Source organism: Rhamphochromis sp. 'chilingali' (genome assembly GCF_963969265.1).
Source record: "Rhamphochromis sp. 'chilingali' genome assembly, chromosome: 17".
In the NCBI taxonomy this organism is placed as follows: Eukaryota; Metazoa; Chordata; class Actinopteri; order Cichliformes; family Cichlidae; genus Rhamphochromis; species Rhamphochromis sp. 'chilingali'.
The window spans coordinates 35,222,720-35,243,465 of NC_137944.1; the positions used below are offsets into that span (position 1 = coordinate 35,222,720).

At 47.6% G+C, this 20,746-nt stretch overlaps 3 protein-coding genes across 5 annotated transcripts in view; 1 reads left to right on the top strand and 2 right to left on the bottom strand.

Annotated features, from left to right (window-relative positions):
* The window catches only part of LOC308384598 (uncharacterized protein), an 11,051-nt gene extending 7,236 nt beyond the window's left edge, over positions 1–3,815 (bottom strand). The window contains exons 1-2 of the mRNA XM_080863135.1: positions 3,523–3,815; positions 1,497–1,859 (exon numbers count right to left, since the gene is read on the bottom strand). Of these exons, the coding sequence (XP_080719261.1) occupies positions 1,497–1,859; positions 3,523–3,559 (400 nt within the window). The 5' untranslated portion in view covers positions 3,560–3,815. The remainder of the gene's footprint in view (positions 1–1,496; positions 1,860–3,522) is intronic.
* Positions 3,816–4,065: 250 nt separating this feature from the next.
* On the top strand, positions 4,066–8,635 carry LOC308384596 (uncharacterized protein). Its single transcript, XM_080863133.1, has 7 exons — positions 4,066–4,200; positions 4,962–5,005; positions 5,094–5,453; positions 5,552–5,642; positions 6,103–6,281; positions 6,758–6,811; positions 6,924–8,635. Exons 1-7 carry the CDS (start codon positions 4,175–4,177, stop codon positions 7,004–7,006), a joined length of 837 nt encoding a protein of 278 aa, XP_080719259.1. The 5' UTR covers positions 4,066–4,174; the 3' UTR covers positions 7,007–8,635.
* A 32-nt stretch (positions 8,636–8,667) lies between these two features.
* Positions 8,668–20,745, bottom strand: vps52 (VPS52 subunit of GARP complex). Of its 3 annotated transcripts, none has more exons than XM_080863129.1 (20): positions 20,444–20,745; positions 18,348–18,426; positions 18,175–18,227; positions 17,704–17,779; positions 17,534–17,601; positions 16,837–17,012; positions 16,516–16,666; positions 16,167–16,267; positions 15,418–15,550; positions 15,262–15,319; positions 15,017–15,150; positions 14,275–14,430; positions 13,595–13,713; positions 13,248–13,371; positions 13,000–13,095; positions 12,719–12,826; positions 12,508–12,573; positions 11,380–11,491; positions 10,708–10,826; positions 8,668–10,044 (listed from the first exon to the last, which is right to left on the bottom strand). In XM_080863129.1, the coding sequence occupies exons 1-20, from the start codon at positions 20,537–20,539 to the stop codon at positions 9,898–9,900; spliced, it is 2,172 nt and encodes a 723-aa protein (XP_080719255.1). In that variant the 5' UTR covers positions 20,540–20,745; the 3' UTR covers positions 8,668–9,897. The 3 variants fall into 3 exon arrangements, with proteins under 3 accessions (XP_080719255.1, XP_080719254.1, XP_080719253.1); XM_080863128.1 differs by having other exon boundaries at positions 18,348–18,429; XM_080863127.1 differs by having other exon boundaries at positions 18,348–18,453.
* Between the last annotated feature and the right edge of the window lies 1 nt (position 20,746).

The window sequence follows — 20,746 nt, forward strand, 5'->3', positions numbered from 1 at the left end:
AGCACGCACACGGAAACCGTCGTGTGTTCAGCTGCTCGGCTGCAGACGCGTGGACGCGCGGTGACAAGATTCAGGGGGGGTGACGACTCACCCCACTCGTTTTTCCACACGTGTGTGACGTGTAGCATGTTTGTCACAAAATGTCTGTTCATGGAACGCAGAGAGCCCCGGGGCCCCCGAGGGGCCCCCTGCCTCCGTTCTGCTGTGGGGGGCAGCTTGCTGTCCCATCAGCTGATCAACAACACAAACATCCTAGAACAGAAATCCTACTGCACCTTTCAAACTTTGTCAACATCAAGTTTTCTTCTGATCCACGCGGCAAAAAACTGCTGCAGTTTGTTTATTTCGAGTAAAATCGGTGCGTTCGTGGTCGGAAACAAGTCTGCGTCTTTGAACATGTCCACATTTCCACTTTTAGACACAGGAACGGTCCCCGCCTTCTTCACAAGTCAAACGTTTGTGCTGGTTTGTGATGAACGAGCTTTTATTTATGCAGTTATTGGAAACTTGAGCCTCGACAGTTTCACGTCTTTAGCTGCTCTGAGAGGAAACGTGCCAGCATTGATCTGATGGTTCGGTTTTTCTGAATGCAAACTGTAGTTTATTGGAAGTATTAAAAATAGTTAAAGTTAACCCCGTTTGTTACTTTAAGAGTGTGATCATGATGAAAACTCTCCAGCACTGGTTTATGTTTCACAACATTTTCACAGTAAAGAAACAGGCTGGGTGACTTTGGATAGAAACTTTTGTTAGTGTCTTTAAAACACAATCAGCACACATGCAGCGCACACATGCAGCGCACACGTTTCACATCGATTTTGTTTGATCTGAAGAAGGTGGGGGCAGAGTGCAGCACAGGTCCACAGACCCGGAGGATCGATGCCGAGAACTGAAGCTCGCTGCAGCCTAACGAGTGACTGAGACACAGAGACGCCGACTGACGGAAAAACTCAGTGAAGACAAAAGAAGTTTGTGATCTAATCCCCAGCTGTGAACGCAGCCCGGACAGCTGCACATGCTGCAAACAGAAACATCCAGCTGCAGCTCCATAAGAGATCAGGAGGTCACGTCTCCAGAGCATAACGCTTACTGACTGGCGCCACCTACAGGTCCACGCTTGATATCCCCTCCTGTGAGCCAGAAGTCATACAGAACGTCTGCTTCCTGGGAAGTGTTCATAAATCGTTTTAAAGAAAGAATCCACGGTCACGGCCTCACTTTCATGTTCCACTGATCTGTTTCCATAGTCATCCTCAACTCAGCATGTAAACATTTATGATCAAATACTCTCAAAACTGTTTTAGAAAATCCAGAAAATGATTTTAAATCTTACAGCCTCCTGACCAAGCCTGACAGCCTGGACCAGCAGGCAGAGCAACACGAACATCTGAAAAAGGAAATGTTAGATCTTCATCGTGTATCGTGAAATGTTCCTGCTGTTTAAAAAGTTTCTGAGCTCAGCTCGAGCTGACAGCAGAAACGTCTGATCGTCTTACCGTCCACAGTCAGCTGAATTCCTCTGTTAACGTGCATCTTATCTGCAAACCTCCCGATGCAGAAGTACAGCCCAGCATCCTCCTCCTCCACCTCCTGGATCTCCAGGCTGACCAGGCCGGTCTGCAGCGTCCCGTCACACTTCATGCGATGGTTGTTTGTGTGATGGTCAGTGGTGTCCGGCCCTTTTAACTTCCCCTCTTTAACAGTTAACAGAGGCAGCAGCTGCTCTGAGCGCAGCAGGTACCAGGTGATCTCATATTTGTGCGTCATGTTACAGAGTAGAGAGACGTTGTGGCCCACCGGCACCACCTGGGTGGAGCTGTGAACAGGTGAGGCTGAAGCCAGGTGACATCCCGCAGCACCTGAGGAGTGATCACAGGTCAGGACTGCGTGCAGCCGAAGGCTCCTTCATATCACAGAAAACACAACAGGTCACAGGTGTGCACTCCACAGCTCGATAGAGCTCACAGTTCCTGCTTCATGGTTTTCCACAGAGAAATCATTTCCCCATTAATACTGTTAAGTTTACTGCACATGCTCACAATGAGTCAGGCTGAGGGTCGACATGGAAACTGCTGCGACTGCTGTGCACACCCACAGCTTTAGAAATCTTTTTTATTACAAAAACATTTTTTGTCAGACTAAAATTGATCTGAAGTTATATTATCAGACAGAAAATAACCGTCCAGCCACTAAAGATGTACCCATTACTCCAGATAAACAGGTTTCGTTATAAAAATAATAATATGGATAATATAAAATAATAAAAATAAAAAGCACAATTTTTCATAATTCACAAAGTCTCATCAGCAGCTTTAAGCCACGAAAAGATGCTGAATGATGCTGTTAATGTCCAATAAAACATCAGTGACTTTAAATACGAAAATCCATCAAAGTCTGAAATACTGCCCAACAAAAACTAAAGTGGAAACAGAAACAAACATTCATAGAAATAATTTATCACAAAATAAAAACAAGAAGACTGCAGACACAAGTATTAGTATGACTTTCTTAATATTACTATAACAATAATAATTATACATATTTTCAGTACCTTATTATCATTAATATGAGCATACTTTCCTTTAGAACCTCGAGGATGGCTTTGTTTGTTTATCTGTTTATCAATCTACATTCATCTATACATTTATATATATATATAAAACACCCAGCACGCCCCTGCGGGCGGTTTATCCTTCAAGCTCGGGTCCTCTACCAGAGGCCTGGGAGCTTGAGGGTCCTGCGCAGTATCTTAGCTGTTCTTAGCTGTATATATATATATTGTAAATTATAATTTACAATATATATATATATATATATATATATATATATATATATTGTAAATTATAATTTACAATATCACAATAGTTAGATTTACAATGTCTAACTATAGTTTAAGATGTTTTTCAATGCTAAAATCTGAAAAAAAAAAAAAAATCAAAAACACCATCAGGTTATCGAACACTGGGCGACAACAGGATGATTAATCCAGAGAAATGAAAACAGATCCCCTTCCAACATACCCGAGTCTTATAATTATTATTGTTGTTGTTGTTGTTGTTGTTGTTGTTGTTGTTGTTGTTGTTGTTGTTGGACAAAGCCTTAAAAAGAACAAGAGCAAATCTGAAACTTGTGAAACTTGTAATTTCTCGGTAAAGAGAAGTGAAAGAAAAACGCGTCCAGCTACAGGGAGGGGTGAGTCCCAGGACACCCAGCAGGCCTCGGGTCTGCACCGGGGTCAGAGACCGAGGTCAGCCTGCAACACTCTGCCCCCTCAGTGTGGGGCGTGTCCCGACTTTCACTGGTCACTTGAACGTAAACACGCGATCATCATGAGACAAACTAACGAGCAGAAACACAACAAACACCTGCAGGAGACCCGGATCCCTCGGGCCCTGGAAGGTCTGCATTCTGAGCCGGAGACTCACTGACACACCCAGGAATTGTATAACGAGCCTGAAATCCCGCAGCCATTCTGAGAGGGAGTCCTGAAATAAAAACAAACATAAATAAAATAAAACTCACACAGAACGGTCAGGATCCACGTGACACCCGCCATCATTTAAATACAGATCAGTTTTCTCCAGGTGTGCTGCACGAGCTGTCTGCAGCGCGAGGAGCTGACGCTCACAGACACACAGACTGACACACAGACTGACGGCGCAAAGTGTTTTAATGTGGGACGGGGAAGTGAGCGGGACTTGACTGAGCAGCAGCAGAGACCACCAACACTGCTGCTGGAGCGCTAAAAGGAAGGCACGCGCTGTTCCCGCGAACTCACGCCGAGGCGTCAGCAGCTTCACGCGCTCCGCTCAGCTGAGCCGGTAAGTTTCGTTTCTGCAGAGCTCCGCGCCGCAGCTCACGGTTGCTTCAAAATAAAAGCCCAGTGATAATATGAATCGGATAATCTTCTTTTCTCCGCTTTTTACAACGTTTTTCACAAAATGTGAACTAGCAGCGACAATGCTATAATGATGATGATGATGATGGTGATGAAGAACGGCACTCGTCGGCACTGAATTTGATTCCGTGCTTTTAATTTGACAGGTTCGCAGGAAATCGAAACTCACGCGCTGGGTTGATAAGCTGTCAGAGGAGCCGAGAGTAAACAGAGTGGAGAAACCGCACGCGGGGGACGGAGAAGAAGACTGAGCAGAGTTTCCACGAACCGGACATCATGAAGACGGTCACCGAGCGGCTCCGGTACGACACACTGCACTTCCGGTCTGAGCAACAGCTGCTCCTGTTTATTTTATTATTTATTTAATTTAATTTTTATTCAGCAAACATGCAGGGTAATATCTAAACATGTTATTCGGATATGAAAGGTGGGAGTGAATTCAGACTGGGTTTAAGGGGCATTCTGCAGGAGAAATAACCATAAATATGATTATTATTGTTGTTGTTATTATTATTATTATTACTATTATTATTGATGATGATGATGATGCTGCGGACCTGCAGGGCGGGACCTGCAGGGAGATCGCGGCGCATGGCAGTTTCGTTACTGAGGAAACGAGTCCGTGGGTAGAAATGAAACTTTGCCTGGATCATGTGGAAGCTGAGTTTTGTTTCTGAGCGCTGGTCAGAGTTAAGTTTCACTGCAGCTCACAGGCAGGACCGCTACAAACAGCTGGCTGGACAGATTCCACATGATAGGCGTTATAAGACAGGAAGCTATGGCACGTGGACTTCTCTCTAATGTGTTTCTAGTGTGTTTCTAATGACCATTTAAGGTGAATAAAGAGAGCCTCATGAATAATTCTGTAATATACTTACATATCTTTATTATTGCTAATATATATTGTAATATATCTATATCACTAAGCACTTCTGGATGGATGCAAACTGCATTTCGTTGCCCTGTACCTGTGCATGTGCAATGACAATACAGTTGAATTCTATTCTATTCTATAAGCTGATCGTCTAACCCCGTTATGACATATTTTCTTGTGTTTCTTTAGGTTTTTCATACTCATACAGTGTCTCCAGACCGGAGCTTTAGTTGGTGAGTATCAGCGTCACACTCTGAGGTCAGAACTGGTCAATCCCACGTCCCTGTTCACAGGATGTTCTTGCTGTGTTTCTTTCTGCAGACTCCTCTTCTCTTTCCTCCGCCATGCTGTCCATCTCCTACATGGCGGGGGACCAGGCGATCCTTCCCTGCAGCTGGAAGTCCCACCTGGGTGAGGCGGCTCTGCCCGTCTGCCACGTCCAGTGGGTGACCCCGTCCGACACGGTGTTCGAACAGCGCGGGGACGAGAAGTGGCAGGCGCCGGAGTTTGAGGGCCGGGTGAGGGTGCCCGAGGAGAAGCTGGGGTCGGGGAATTGTTCCCTGATCATCAGCGACGTTCAGCTCGGAGACACGGGGCGCTACGACAGCTTCATGGTGGTGGACGGAAAGAGGTCCGCAAGAACTCGGGTCTTCATTCAGGGCGTCAGGCTGCTTGTGGGCGGTTAGTGTTTGACATCGTCTCCTTGGAGTCTCGACAGTCTCCTTCTGATGTCGTTCCTGGAGTATTTCATCTGTTCATTGATGGCTCTTTTGTTTCAGATCATAAATCCTCTCAGTTCCATCAGCCGGGCGAGGACATGGTCCTGCAGCTCTACACCCGTCACTCAGTCAGAGTGGTCTTCCAGGCCAGGTGAGCTGCTCACCTGCCGACAGGTGGAGACGCTGGTGGTGGATTTGTTCATCTCCCACCCTCACGCTTCCTCCCCTCAGCTCTTTATTTCCCCCGCTGACGTAAAAGCTCGCCTACTGCTTAATAAAACGACAGTTTGTGTCTCGAATCAAAGGCTGCTGGCTGCTCTGACTCATCCTGTAATTGGTGCTGACAGAGACAGAATGTGGCGTTTGGGGAAAATGATTCGTGCAAAGCAGAAACTTTCACGGCAGACAGATTTCATTTTGGGATAAACCCACAGATGTGCTGCTGCACAGAGCATGCACTGCGCCAGGATGCAAGGGGAGGGCGGGGGAGATCTTCTTACAGGGAGGCAGACGTTTGTGGCTCTGTGGGCAGACTGATCGCGTTGCTGTTGCTTGTGCACTCTGAGGACGACGCGGTGTTTTTGTTCTGACAGCATTTACATTCTCCACAGAAACGACTCGGCGTGGTCGGACCTGTGGATGAGGGGCGATAACAACAGTCAGCGCCTGGAGAAACACCTGCTGCTCGAGCAACTGACGGTGAAGAGGTTAAAACCATCAGATGAAGGAATCTACAAAGTCCTGGACCAACATGGCCTCGCCGTCAGCACCGTGCAGCTCTCTGTGGATGGTGAGCCTATCGATTGATCTTAAATGGGATTACCTAGATTACTTTAAATGAGTTAGTACTGCAGGTTGTACTCCTGAGAGTCGCTGAGTGCACGTCGTATGGACAAAAGCACTGACAGGAGCTGCTCGGCTGCGGAAACTCAAACCGGGAAGCTCTTGTGTGTGAACGCCACAGGGCGTTTTGTCCACACGGTGAATCTGAGCACCAGCGCCGTCTACGATTAAGAGCGCTCGACACCGAAGCGTGGGAACGCTCCGCTTTGCCGCAAACGGAGAATTAAAGTACAAACTTAAAACAGGAAATGGTTTTTTTGGACCGCGTCGGCGTTTCTGCTGAAGAACCAGAAATAGAGAAAGTTGAGCCCCGAGCGTCCAACAGAGTCAGCTGACGACACAGAATAACTGAAGCCGTTTGACCTGTGCTTTTACTGGAACTATCGTGTGCATCATCATCACATCTACCTGTCTGTCCCACAGCACAAGCCCGTCCTGACCGGAGAGTCCAGGAGAAGCTGGAGTACGTTCCCACAGGTGAGGAAAGCACCTGCATGGTGCCCATGAATCAGGGTCTGCATCTGAAGAGTGATTTTTAAGGACATTAAATTAAAAAACCCTCTGTGTTCTCACTTTGATGTCTTTCCAGATGTTGCTGCCAAAAGCAGCTGTTCAGCTCTTCTCACCCTGGCGGTTCTCGTCCTGAGTTTCCAAACTCTTCAGCTTCTCTGAGTTTCCTCTGCACGAGCTGCACACGTGACTCCTGCACATTACAGGCAGCAGATGGTGACAGTTCACCAGTTTGAGAGCTGTGTGTGTGTGTGTGTGTGTGTGTGTTCATTTTTTCTTGTGACCCTCAATCATCGGCCGGCTTCTTAGAAACGCAGCCGCGGCTCAGACTGCGACGCAGGTTTGTTCTTAGGTGTAGATTGACACTACGATGGATGGAAACCTGCAGCCTGCCTCTGTTTGTTCACTTCTAAATAAGCCACGCTCCGATCCTGATAAGGCGTCATTTACAAAAGGCACCTTTTAGGTTGCCAGATTTGAGAAAATCCTCCTCCATCATGACTCTTTGCCTTTTTAGCTCTTTATTTCATTATGGAGACCCCTGCAGTGAAGTGATCACCTCTGTGCTAGAGAAGCACCAGACCTCGTCACCACGGAAACCACTGCCGATCCAACGGAGACACAGATGGAACAGTTTCACTCATTTTCCGAGCGAAATGAGTGAAAGATTCAAAACAACGTCAACGAATCAGAGAAACTCTGACCTGTTTCACCAAAACTTCTCCGCACAAAACAGTCAAACAGCTCAGTGTGAACGTCTGCATCTGCAGATCCCATTAGTAATGATAGCACCACCACATAGACTGTAAAAGTCCTCGGAGCTCTAAAACACTCAGAAGACGAGCAGAAAATGACCTGAAACGTTTATGTTTGGGTCTCCTTCACTGACCGTGGGAAATCAGCACTTTCCTGCCCAGGGGTCAGAGTTTATTGGGGGGGGGAATCACCGTGATAAAGAGGTAAATGAATGAGGCAAAGTGTGATGACGGAGGGCGGAGCACATCAGCAGCTCATTAACCTTTTGGAAATGGTGCCTTATGAGGAAGTGACTGCTCCGGCCGAGGATTTCAACAGTTAAGAATGTAAAGAGAGATATATGTAATATATACGATATATTTTGTTAAATGTACTAAATGGACAAAAAGCACTGTCAGATTCATCTATGTGTGAAGAGTGTCTGCGCACAAAGGGCGGAGCCACTGCAGATCAGTCAGCCAGACAAATCCAGAGAAGATGAAAACGTTTTCAATGAAAGTATTACGTTTAGAATAAAACTCGTTACATTTGCAACAAAACTCTTTTTTAAATCGCTCGTTGCCCCGTGTCCAACATCACCATGGCAACAAAGACGCCGCCCGCTGTGGATAAACAGATCAGCTGGTGTTTCGGGCTCAGGGGCATCTGTGGTGTGCTGAGCTTCGTCCAGCCTCATCGTTTTCCACTAAGAAACACTTCTAATGATTTTTCATAATTTCAAGTTCTTTTAATCTTCTTTAGCCTTTTCTCGTCACTTCTCTGCACTTAGAAGCCTTTATCGATGTGGTCGCTGTAGCTTTGGGTCGTCGCTTTAAACAGTCTTTGATTCTGTATCCAGTCAGACGCAGTTAAATCAAACGATGTCCGAGAGCTTCAGTTATCGGTCTGGTCGCACCGCGGTGCGTTTGAGGACGCTGTGGTATTTGCTGTGTTGTGGTGTTGGTGACATTCAGACTGCTTTCCATGAACTATAATCATTTAAATTATTACGATGATCTTTGTGAATAACAACAATAAATAAAGCGCACAGACAGACTGGTGTTGTACTCTCATTGTTAGACTTCACACAGATTCACATCAATAACACGACACACTGTCTGCAGGAGGATCCTCATCTCCTCACCAACAAATCTATTAAAACACTCTCCTGCTCACACACGGTCAGAGAACCACATGTGGATTCATCCGCCACTGAAAATAGTTCCCATAAAACCGCACCATTCCCCAGATTGTACAGCATATAACGAGATCGTGTTAGCGTGATGGATCACTTCTATGAAACACCGTCAGCGCTGATGTTTTCAGACTGTAGATGAAAGATGGAGTGGGATCATGTGACGAAGCTTAAATATGATTGTTGGATCAAAGCATGGAGCCACAGCACAAGCAAACACGGTGCACAGGTCCAGTTAGCAGCTGCCTGACAGTCAAAGAGGCCACGCCCCTAATCAATTACAGTTTAAACAGGTGAGTTAGAAAATACAGTTGTAAACCTGTAACACGGTGCTCACTGCTGGGAGTCGGCCTCTGGTGGTCGTGGGAGGAACTGCAGTGTTTCAGAGCTCCACACTGGCTGGAGGCTGAGACTGAACTAAGCAGACCTGCTAATCTAGTTTAAATGTCGTTTTTCTAATGAAGCTGGTGGGCGGAGCCTCACAGAGACGGTGGGCGGAGCGAGACGGTTTGAGTCTAAACACTGGACCTGCTGAACAAACATTTTGTCCTTTCAGCGTCAGTCTCAGTAACGTGTTCCACAGACGTGCTCCCGTCTGATTAGAGCAGCGAGCCAATCAAAACAGCTGATAGATTATTGATCATCTCACAAACTGAAGCTCAGTTACTGAAAGCTGCACGGCCTTCATCGCTTCTATCGGGGATCATCATTTTATTCTTCATTCAATGTGATTATTAGACATTCATTTACATTAGGTTGAATTAGCATTTAATTGGAAGTTTTGCTGTTGCTGTAACAGAAGCCAAAGAACCCTGCACACCCCCACAGTCACTGTAGAGCCAGGAGGGCCAAACGTTTCCCTGACAGGGGCAACGTGGCCGAGCGTCCGTGGTTCACTGGCTTCTTCACAGTTTTTAAAGTCATGGAATTAAAATTCACTCTCCTCCTCTGACCTTCGACACGGCTCCTTCATCTGGAGACAAAAGTCTTTCTTGACACTCTCCAAACTTCACACAAAAGAAGACGAAGCAGCGGTCGGCTGCAGAGAACCGTCACCTCCACCCGCAGGAGCGTCGGTGCGTTCGCCGGCTCTCTGACCCCCGACCCCGACGAAGGCGTCCCGTTAGAAGTTGGGTTTGTGCTTCTTGACCTCCACCATGAGGTGGTGGAGGTTGATGAGCTCGGAGCGGACGGCCAGGCTGCGGAACGTGGGCTGGTTCAGGACTTTGTGGAAGCCGTGGTAGTACTGGATGAGCTGCGTCAGGGCGCCCTGCGGGAGGAGGATGTGACTCACGTTAGTAAAACTAAACACATAACCTGAAGTTCAAACCATTTACAGCGCGTTTCTTCTCAGCTTGTGAAGCTGAACTAGAACCACAGGTTTGTGTCCCCACTGTGTCTGAAGCAGGCGTCAGTTCTGTGAGTGGGCGCATGAAACACGCCTTATTAATGCGAGCGCGCTCAGAGCCTGAAGCAGAGAGCCGGCGAATTAGAACCCGGCTGTGTTGGTCGTGCATCCACTCTAGCACTGATGTTGCTGTGACTGTGCAGTCAGACACACTCATGGTTACAAACATCATTGTTCCTGTTTTTATTGATGAGTTCTGCTTCTCAAATATGAAAATGTGCATGTTTTGTTCTCAGTTTAATCTTCTTTAACATTGTTTAGTGTGTCTCGTTTCACTCTCACACGCCTCTGCAGGTTATTTTATACTTTATTGACCATTTATTTTTCTTCACTGTTTTGCATCCGTTTGGAGACATTTTCTCACTTTTTGGACCTTTTGTGTCGTTTTTGTCGTCGTTTTAAATCTTTGTTTTAAATTTTGTGTCACTTTGTAGCCAGTTTGTATGTTTTTGTCCCTTTGGAAACCTGGTGTCACGGCACAGTTAGCCCACAGAGGCTGTGTGGCACACCTGCCGCCCGGCTCACCTGGATGATGCTGGTTCCATTTTTGAAGTTGGTGAAGGACCTCATGACGTCCTGACTCATCGCCTCCACCGACTGTTTCCATGTGCTGGAAAACCCCCGAACCAGCTGAGTGATTCGAGCTGCACACACACACACACACACACACGCACACACACACACACGCATTAAGTTTCAGTTTCCGTGTGCATGCTGACTCTCGGTTTCCTTGCCATCGTGTTGCTGGGGTCAGCTTCCTGTCAAACATGCTGGTCAAACAAAACAAAGAACCACGGCGAGCACACACGACGTGGTGAACAGGAAGTGGGAACCTGACTCTGACTGACATGAAAGCACAAAGACTGAAAGGGAAATAAAGCTGCTGGTTACTCTGGAAAACAAAACCCAAGGCTGAGGTGAGAGAAGCACGCTCGCTCTGCCGCTGACAGCCGCAGACGATGACGCGGAAACCAAAACGAATAACCAGCTCGATTTACTCCTGAATCTAATCCGGCCACGTCATCATTACGGATTCTGACATCACGGTGAGCTAACTGTAGAAATAACAGACAGAAAGGAATCGGCCAATCAGACGACAGCTTTACTCACATCCTCTTTCAAACACAGCAGGCCAAAGCACACCATCTCACATGTGACACCTGAACCTTCACAGCAAAGGTAAAGATATTTTCTCACCTTCGTCGTTCTTCAGCCGGTCCAGCTGCCCTTTCTCCATCAGCGCCTCGGCCTCCTTCACAAAGGCGATCATCCCTCCGAACGGCGGAGAGAGAATCTCCTCGATGAACTCCTGCAGAGGACGAGAGGAGGAAGGAAGACGACAGGATCAGGAACTAAAGTGTTCGAAGTTACTTAGAAATCTAGTAAAAGTACTTTCAAGCTTAAAACAGCCGTTCACGTGCACGCTGACCTAAGCTGTTACACGTTTATAAAGTGTGAAAATATTTTCACCACAGCAGATCACCTGCTGCCTCCACCTCCAACCCTCTGCATGTCCTCCTTCACTACATCCTCTCAGGTCCTCCTCGTCTCCTCCTGCCTGGCAGCTCCATCATAACCTCCCTCCCTCCTCTGCACATGCTCAGACCACCTCAGCCTCTCTGACTCGTAGCTGTCCCTCTCATGGACTCATCTCCATCCTTCTTACTCTCAGTGAACATCTGAACCTCTGCTGCTCGGCCTCCACTGTCTCCAAATCACCACAGCAGGTCTCACTACCATCTTTAAACAGTCTCTCACCCTTGCTGTTCTCCTTCTGTCACTCGTCTCCACCCGCTCCACCCTACCTGCACTCTGTTCTTCGTCTCTCTTTGGAAAGTTGACCCCAGGTATTTAAGCTCATCCACCTTCTCTGCCTCGCTACCTGCATGCTCATGTCTCCACTCTGGCTACACATCACAGTGTCGTCTGCTCCACCCTCACAGACTCCTCCCCCACTGTCACATGCAATATATCTGCATCCAGCAGATGTCGCTATTGGGTGACAGGCTGTGCACGCAGTAATGAGAACGTGCTTCGTACGTCCTCTGTCAGCAGCAAGTGAATTATTATTCAGTAATGCCAGTGTTCACAAGATGCTTCCAAAGGAAACACACACACACACACACACACACACACACACACACACACACACACACACACACACACACACACACACACACACACACACCTTAAACAGAAGGGACATAAAACTATTCAAAGTTATTACTTGCAGAAGGGAAATATGAAAACCTTCTGAAATAAGCATGACATCAGAAACCTGAGTGAAACAGCTGAGTGACCCACGGTGACGATGATCATATTTACCTGAGTTCTGGCCAGCAGCAGCTGCTGGAAGCCTTCCACCTCTTTACTGTCGTCTGCTGCCCTCTCCTGGACACAGCAGAGAAACACCAGCAGCACCATCAGCCACACAGAAATCCAACTTTTCTTTTCCATAAACAGAATATTTTCCCCACGTCAGCACAGATCCTGAGGGGAGTGTCGTGTTGTTGATGGTGCTGGTCGTGGCGCTCACCATGAGGACGCTGAGCATCATGTCGTAGTTGTTGATGAGGAAGATGAGCTGATCTCTCCTCGACGGGAACTCTGCCGCCATCTTCAGCACGAAGTTTTCAACCTCAATCTGGAGACAGAATCACAACAAATCACTGAACACAAATTCAGTCTGTGTGTGTGTGTGTGTGTCTGTGTGTGTGTGTGTCTGTGTGTGTGTGTGTCTGTGTGTCTGTGTGTCTGTGTGTGTGTGTGTGTGTGTGTGTGTGTGTGTGTGTGTGTGTGTGTGTGTCTGTGTGTTACCTGCAGCTGTCCCAGCAGAGCGTTGGTCCTCTCGTTGGGGAACGTCTGGTTGATGCTGACGATGGCTGAGGAGAACTCTGCGTAACGGCGAGTGATCTGAAACCACACACACACACACACACACACACACACACACACACACACACACACACACACACACACACACACACACACACACACACACACAGCCGTGTGAGTGGAGTGTGCAGCAAACACAGTGCTGTGCGATGTGCAGTGTGTGTACATACGTAGTGTGGTCTGGTGTCCAGTACTCCCAGTTTCTGAGGGTCTGTGTTTCTGATGCTGCTGATGTTCATCTCCAGAATGAGCTCAAACCTCGGCCACAGCAGCTCCAGCACCGCCTCCCAGTACCTGACAGACAGCACCAACACCATCAGCCTCCATCAATCTGAACACCTCCCTCTCTGCAGAGGAAGCGTCTGTACGCCGCCCAGCTGCAAACAGCCGTGTGACACCGGCTGATGTAACCACGAGCACTTATCAGCTAAACAGGAGATGGTGGGATTGGGAGGAGGTGGAGACACTGAAAGAGTCAGAGTACAGCAACACTACAGGAACAGAGGAGGAGACTGACTTGTCGAGAGCTGGGATGTTCCTCTTGGCCGTGATGGCTCTGAACCGGAGGATGATGTGGATGCAGAGGAAGACGGCGATGCTGTCGTAGCAGTCGGACACGTAGGTGGACATGCTCTTCTGCAGGAGGAGACAGAGAGCGGGGCTGACACGCGCTGCAGCCACGAGCAAAAAAAGCTCCTGAGCGACAGTCGTGCAGCCGCACGCTGCAGCCACGCGCTGCACGACTGTCGCTCAGGAGCTTTTTTGGTTTTTATGACTTTAAGTTTGGTTTCATGTAAGCTGAACTGTGACCCCCAGGAACACCAGTGGCTCCACTTAAAAACATCACTGCATGCACTTCCCTTTTACCTGAATTTCTTCAGCATTTCCAGGACTGAGATGTTTGCAGATTGCACAGCAAAACTCAACATGTTCCTCCTCTCTGCTGAACATGTGTTTAGTTTATCACCCGAGGATTCTGCTTAGTGACAAACTCACGGAGAACACAGCTGTTTATACCAGCGTGTCCTGTTACATCAGTGCTTTGAATATCAGTGATAGCAAAACAAAACACGCTGCTCAAAGCCTGTTTATGACAAGGTCGGATAATAAATGTGGTTTGAATTGACCAAACAAACGTTTCTGCTGGAGAGGAAAGAGAGGGAAGCCTGCAGCTCTGACAGGAGGCGGGGTTCTCACCAGGAACATGCTGAGAGTCTTTCCCATGATGCTGTTGAAGAGGTCGAGGGCGGAGTTTCCAGCCACCATGAAGAAGTCAGACAGGAAGAGGTATTCTCTGCAGCCGTTGTCGAGCAGAGCGTAGTGCTGGCTGCGAAACAGCGTCTCATAGGGATACTGTGGAGAGCGAGAGGGAGAGTTAGACCTCAGACGACCTCCGTGGCACAGATCGGCTGCACAGACTGTAGCTAAACGATGGACACGCTGTGATGTCACCCATTAGTTTGTGAAGTCTCGTGTTCAGCGCTGTGACTGTCGCCATCTCGGAGTCTGAAACAATTTGCTGAGCGCAACAACAAAAACTACACATTTCTATGGCAACAACCTGTCAATCACAGAGTGGACACGCCCTTAAAGGACGCCCCCTTCAGCTGACTACAAAGACTGCAGACCTCTGCAGCTGTTTCCGTCTGTGTCTATGACGAGGTCACTGCTCCCAAACTGCAGTGAAAATTAAAAATCTCATAATCTGCCACAAGATGTCAGCGCTGAGCAACGGAGCTCAGCTGGAATTTAAACTGGATCCTAAAATCATTCCCGTCTCATTAAAAGCGAGGACGTGCATCCTGTTTGTCCTGAAGGGGGCGTGTCTCGTGCTACAGACGCTGGTTTGTTCACAGGGAATTTTATTTTCTTGTAAATGGCAGATCTGCAGGATGCGTTTGGGTTGAGCAGCTCGATCTGCGGCAGCGCCGTCTCTCACCCTGCTGTCTCCTCTCTGAGCCGTGTGCGGGACCAGGATGGGCCCCTCCAGCTCGGCCGGGCTCAGGATGGCCCCCCTCTGGCCCAGAGTGAAGATGGTGTTCCTGCTCTTCAGAGACGGTTTGGAGAAGAAACCTGCAGCGGCGAGTCAAGGAGCCTCAAACAGTCTGAAAATGTGAAGCAGGCGTCAGAGCGCCGCGCACACGGTGAGCAGGCGTGACACAAACAACAGACCGTGAAGGATATCTTTCTTGGCTGTGTCCTCGACTCCCATCAGGTCGTCTTTGTCTGCCACCTCCTCGTACTGCGGGACACGCAAACATCAGCTGTTATCCACACGACGACGGCGTGCAGCCACGTCGACACAAACACAGCGAGGGCGCGACCCCGCCGCTCACCCACCTGCACTTTGAGCAGCCTGCCGCTGTACGACTTGAAGTAACTGTAGTAAATCTTGCTCATGGTGTCCACGTACTCGTCTCGGATCTCCTTGGCGACCGTTCTCTCATTGGCCAGAAGGAACTGGTAGAAGAACCTGCAGTGAAAACAACAACAGCATCGATCAGCTTCTTCACTTTGTGTCCAGTTATTTCTAACGCACAATTAAAAACAAGTTCAACACAACAAAAAAATAACAAACAGACGGTAAAAAGATGGGTGGAGCTTCCAGGTCAGGAAACAGAAGGTGGAAACGTGATGTCAGCGAGTGACGTCGCCGTGACTACGTCCACCTTTAAGTTTAAAAACTCACCTCAAATAAAACTAACGCAGACGTGTGCACAGACTTATCAACAGTCCAACATATCGAATAACTCAAATCAATAAAAACAAAACTAAGTGTAGTGTTGGTAAAGCAGCAGGTAAATACACCTGAGGATACAGAGGAGTCTCTGCACAGACTTCACCTGGATCCGCCCCGTGAACCATGTGGCGCTCAGGATTCTGCGTCACGTGACAAACGAGGAGCGGAACAGAAACCAGTGTTTTTAAAGACGTTTCAGTTCCTCGGGTGTAAAAATGGACTTCTTGCTCTTTAAATGGACAGAAGCGACAAAGAAAAGACGTCTGTAGGTTCAGCGTAATGCAGACTGTGAGTGGACCCGAACGCTCAGATTTATGTCAGAAATGTGCAGAAGCTCAGCTGTGCTCACCGGTACTTCAGCAGAGTGTTCTGTGGGATCTGGTAGTTGGTCATCGGTTTCCTGAAGGAGTAAATCTTCTGAAGAATGAACTCTCTGATCTTTGACACGGCCTGAGGAGAACAAAGAGTGTGGATATAAGCACAAAGATATAAAACCTGATAAGTAGGCAGAGGAATGAGTTAAACGCCTTCGTGTGGCGCGGGTACATTAAGCGCTCTGCCTGAAAGACCTCAGGAGAGCAGCTCAGCAGGTTTCTGACTTATTAATGAGGACTTCCTCTCATTTCCTGTTTGTTATGGACTTTAACTGTAAACGTGATTCCAAAGAGTCGGGAACTTTCCTCCTGCCCGTCTCTCACCTTGAGTTTGAGGCGGTCCACGATGTCCTGGATGTCGGAGCAAGCCAGCGTCTCTCTGAAGCTCAGCTCTTTGGCAAAGTTGATCTTAGTGTTGAGCTCGTGGAGCTGCTCCAGAAACTCCTGCTCCGTCACAGGACTGTCCAGGATGGTGCTGCCAACACACACGACCAGCAGATTAAGTCATGCAATCACCACAAACCACTGATGGCTGGTTAATCCATCAGGAACAACTCTGAGGTCTCTGCAAACTGAGCGCCATCCAACAAATCACTCATTACAATACAGACACTTTTTCTTTGCGGCGACAGCCGTCAAACCTACGAGATCATGGCCCCGGGCACCACCAGCTCATCCACCAGCTGGCTGAGGTGGCTGCGCACGGCCTGCCGGTTCTTCAGCCGCACGTTCATGCTGACCGACTGCTGCTGCAGGGTCTGGATCTCACTGCTGATGGAGGACAGGTCGCTCTGGAAGCCGCTCAGCATGCCCTCCATACGCTGAGAGACACACAGCCGTGAGGTTAGACTGAATCTGCTTTAACAAGAGGACAGCGCTCCCATGACAGTTTGAAAAAGTGCCCGCCTCTCACTTTCCCACTTGAACTGGACCCACCTAAAAACTTAACTGAGCACCGAGGACGGAAAAGAATCCGCTCTGATGCAGAGCGACGAGTAACCACAGCAGCCGTGCTGCTTTTAGTGAGCACACTGTGACGTAAAGCGCCTTTATTACTTTAAGCTTGTGTGCAGAAAACTGACGTAAGGGTGCAGAATGACAGGAAGGTGTCTCTCAGGTACATCTGTCCCGCCTCTGCACAGCTGCACAGTGAAGACGTGTTCTTCTGCTGACGCTTCTGTGAGAACTCAGCTCAGAAGATGTGACAGGGAAACAAAACGCGTCTCAACTCCTTCACAGAAAACTCGAATCACTCTCAAATATCCACAAGACTCCATCCCAGCAAGAGTTTTCTGTATAAATGCCACACATGATTATTTTCTGTCTGTCTCAGTCGTCTCACCTCCAGGATGGAGTCACAGGCAGTGATCTGGTTGTGCAGCAGGGCAATGTTCTGACTCTCTTTGATGTCTGCACGATGAGCGCTCAGGAAAACATCATCAGTGACGGGTGTTAGTGTGTGGTTATACATTATTAGGTGAAGGTATTCAAACTGGGAGCTGTGAAGGATACAGTCTTTGATGGAGGCTTGTTCAATCCTCTGCAGCTCTGCCTCCACCTGTTTGGAGTACTGACGGAGGTCGACACCCTGAAAACCGACGGGAGGAAACTGAAATGTATTATCTGTGCTTTGAAAGAGGAAGTGTAGAGTAATAATTATTTTATAGCACCTTTCAAAACAAAAGTAACAAATCCCTTCACATTAAAAGCGTCAGCTTAACTCTTAGGTTAGATTTTCTACCTTTGCTGCTTTCTACAGACAAAGTGTTCGTAGAAAGCAGCACACAAACACACGCACGCACACGCACGCACGCACGCACGCACGCACGCACGCGCGCACGCACACACAGCAGCAGCAAACCAAAACATCACTGCTGCAAAGAAACCACAACTGAGGGAGACCGGGAGGAGGGAGACAACCAGGCCCGGACGTCAGAGCAGAGGACGTGTTATATATTAGACTTCTGTTCTTTCAGTTCTCACTGTTTTGAGCGCTTCCTTCACCAGGTCGTCTTCCAGGTTGGCCTGAATGTGAACTGCAGCAGACAAAAGGGAACAACAGTTAGTGACAAGCGAAACCTTCAAGCAAGGCAGCACCGAGGAAGCTGTAACAAGTGCCACCTCAGCCGAGCTTTAATATGAAGTCTTTTCCTTACTGTCCACTTCATCCAGGATAAACTCGTCCGTAGTGATGTCCAGCTCTCCCAGGTTCAGGTTAGCGATGTCTGCTTCAGTCTTCTGGGTGAAACACAACCAGTGTGTCTTCAGTGGTGATAATTAACAGGATGAAACTGTCAAAACTTACTGACATTAAAGCTTTCTTTGGTTTTCATTCACTCACTTGTTTATTCCAGCCAATGAGAAAACATACACTTACTGGCCACTTTGTTAGGTACACCTGTTTGTCTGTCCTTTAACTCAAATATCTAGACCTGTGGACATGTACAGATGACCTGCTGTAGTTCAAACTAAGCATCAGAATGTGGAGAAAAGGTGATCTAAGTGACTGCGAGGGTGGTATGTTGGTCTGAGTGTTTCCGAATCTGCTGATCTGCCGGGATTGTCCCACAACTGCAGAGTTTACACAGAAGTAGGGCTGTGCGATATGACCAAAATCTCATATCCCGATATAAGAATTCTATCGTCCGGTAACGATATAAATCACAAACGTGTAACATTTTCTGTAAATTCTGTGAATCTCGGGCAGCTCGACTTGCGTGAAGTGTTTCCAGCTGCGTGTCGTGTAGCTGGAGTCGAGTGATGAAACGAGTCTAAGGTTTATTTTTTAGCACCTGGCGGCTCTTTTTTTACTTCTCATCCGTAAATAATCTGCTCTTTCACGTGATTCGGTTTATTTTGAAAAGTCTCAACAGGATCTTGAGCTTTATTGTGAAAGGTTTATGTGGAAAATAAACAAGCGGACATGCAATGCTGTTACCGTCGCTGTTGCTAACGACAACGCATAAAAACAGGCGCTTGTCCGTCTGTAGTGTGGTTATATTAAACATAAGAGAAAGAGAACTTTAATAAATGAATACAGCCACTACAGTCACCATCAGAACGGTGAGAAAATATTGCCGTAAACAGTTTATTTTGCGACACCACGAAACAATCGACAGCGTAAAATGAAACGATAGACGTTTTTATATCGTCATCCCATACATATCGTTACATCGAACAGCCCTACACAAAAGGTCGGAAAAAGACCTTCTGCGCACAGCAGCTCACTGGAGGAGAACGGCCAGACTGCTTTGAGCCCGACTTACAACCAAGGAACAGCATAAGCAAATGGACTACGGGAGCAGAAGACCACAGCTGGTGTCACTCATGTCAGCTAAGAAGAGGAAACTGAGGCTACAGTTCGCACAGACTCACCAAAACTGGACACAGAAGATGAAAAAAACATTTCCATTCCCATCCCTGCATAACCTCAGTGTCCACCAGGATAACACACCCTGTCTCAAAGCTCAGACCATCTTAAACTGGTTTCCTGAATGTGACGATGGGTTCACTGTACTCAGTTGGCCTCAACAGTCAGCAGAGTTGGATTAGTGGCCATGTATTAATTAATTTTTATTGTGTTCTGTGCTGCTGCTTACAATGACAATAAAACTCTTCTCTTATGTGATCTCACTCCAAAAGAGCATCTTTGGGATGTGGTGGAATGGGAGATTCTCATCATGGATGCAGCTGACAAGTCTGCAGCAACTGTGTGCTGATGTCATAATGATGTCATGTCAACATGGACCAAAATCTCTGAGGAATGTTATCAACAGCTGAATCTGAAGACTTAAACCGACTGAAGGAAAAATGAGCTCCATCCCGGTTACATCAAGGTGTACCTAATAAAGTGTCCGATGTGCGTATTTACACAGAGAGAAGTTGACTGAATAAACATCTGTTTTCTAGCCGTTGCACACACCACCTCCGCTGTGTTTGTATGACAGACTTAAACCAATAACAAACTGACTGATGCAGCAAAACAGTCCAAATCTGATAATAATCAATAATCAGCCATAATCAGGATTATTAATGCGGGACCAGAACGACAACTGATAAACATAAATCGCCTTTTCCTCCTCAGAAAAAGGAAGTCAATGCTTCCCATTAGCATCCAGCAGCAGCAGCGCTCCGTAGAATGAGTCCACCTGCTAACAGCTTCTTTGAGCTTCACGCAGCTAAAGCTTGCGCTCACCTGCGATTACCTCCGTGAAACTGAACGCAGGCGTCACGCAGAAAAAGAACATCTTACCTCGTCCTGTAAATACGCCATGGCGACTTCTGTCGGGTTCCCAGCTGTGTTTACATCGGGCCCAGCTCCAGCAGCGGTCGCGGTTCCCTCCGCCATTGCGGCCAACTTACGCTAACGTCAAAAAAAAAAAAATACAAATCTAAAGTTCCACCTCGTAGTTAGCAAAAATATCGTATTATTAACCGAGCGCGGTATTATCACGATCGCGTGCCGTGGGTGATAAATCAGTGGGACTCAATAAACATTTATTTCGCGTGAGTTAACGAAACTAACCGCGTTAAGCCACGTATTTGCTTGTTTCTT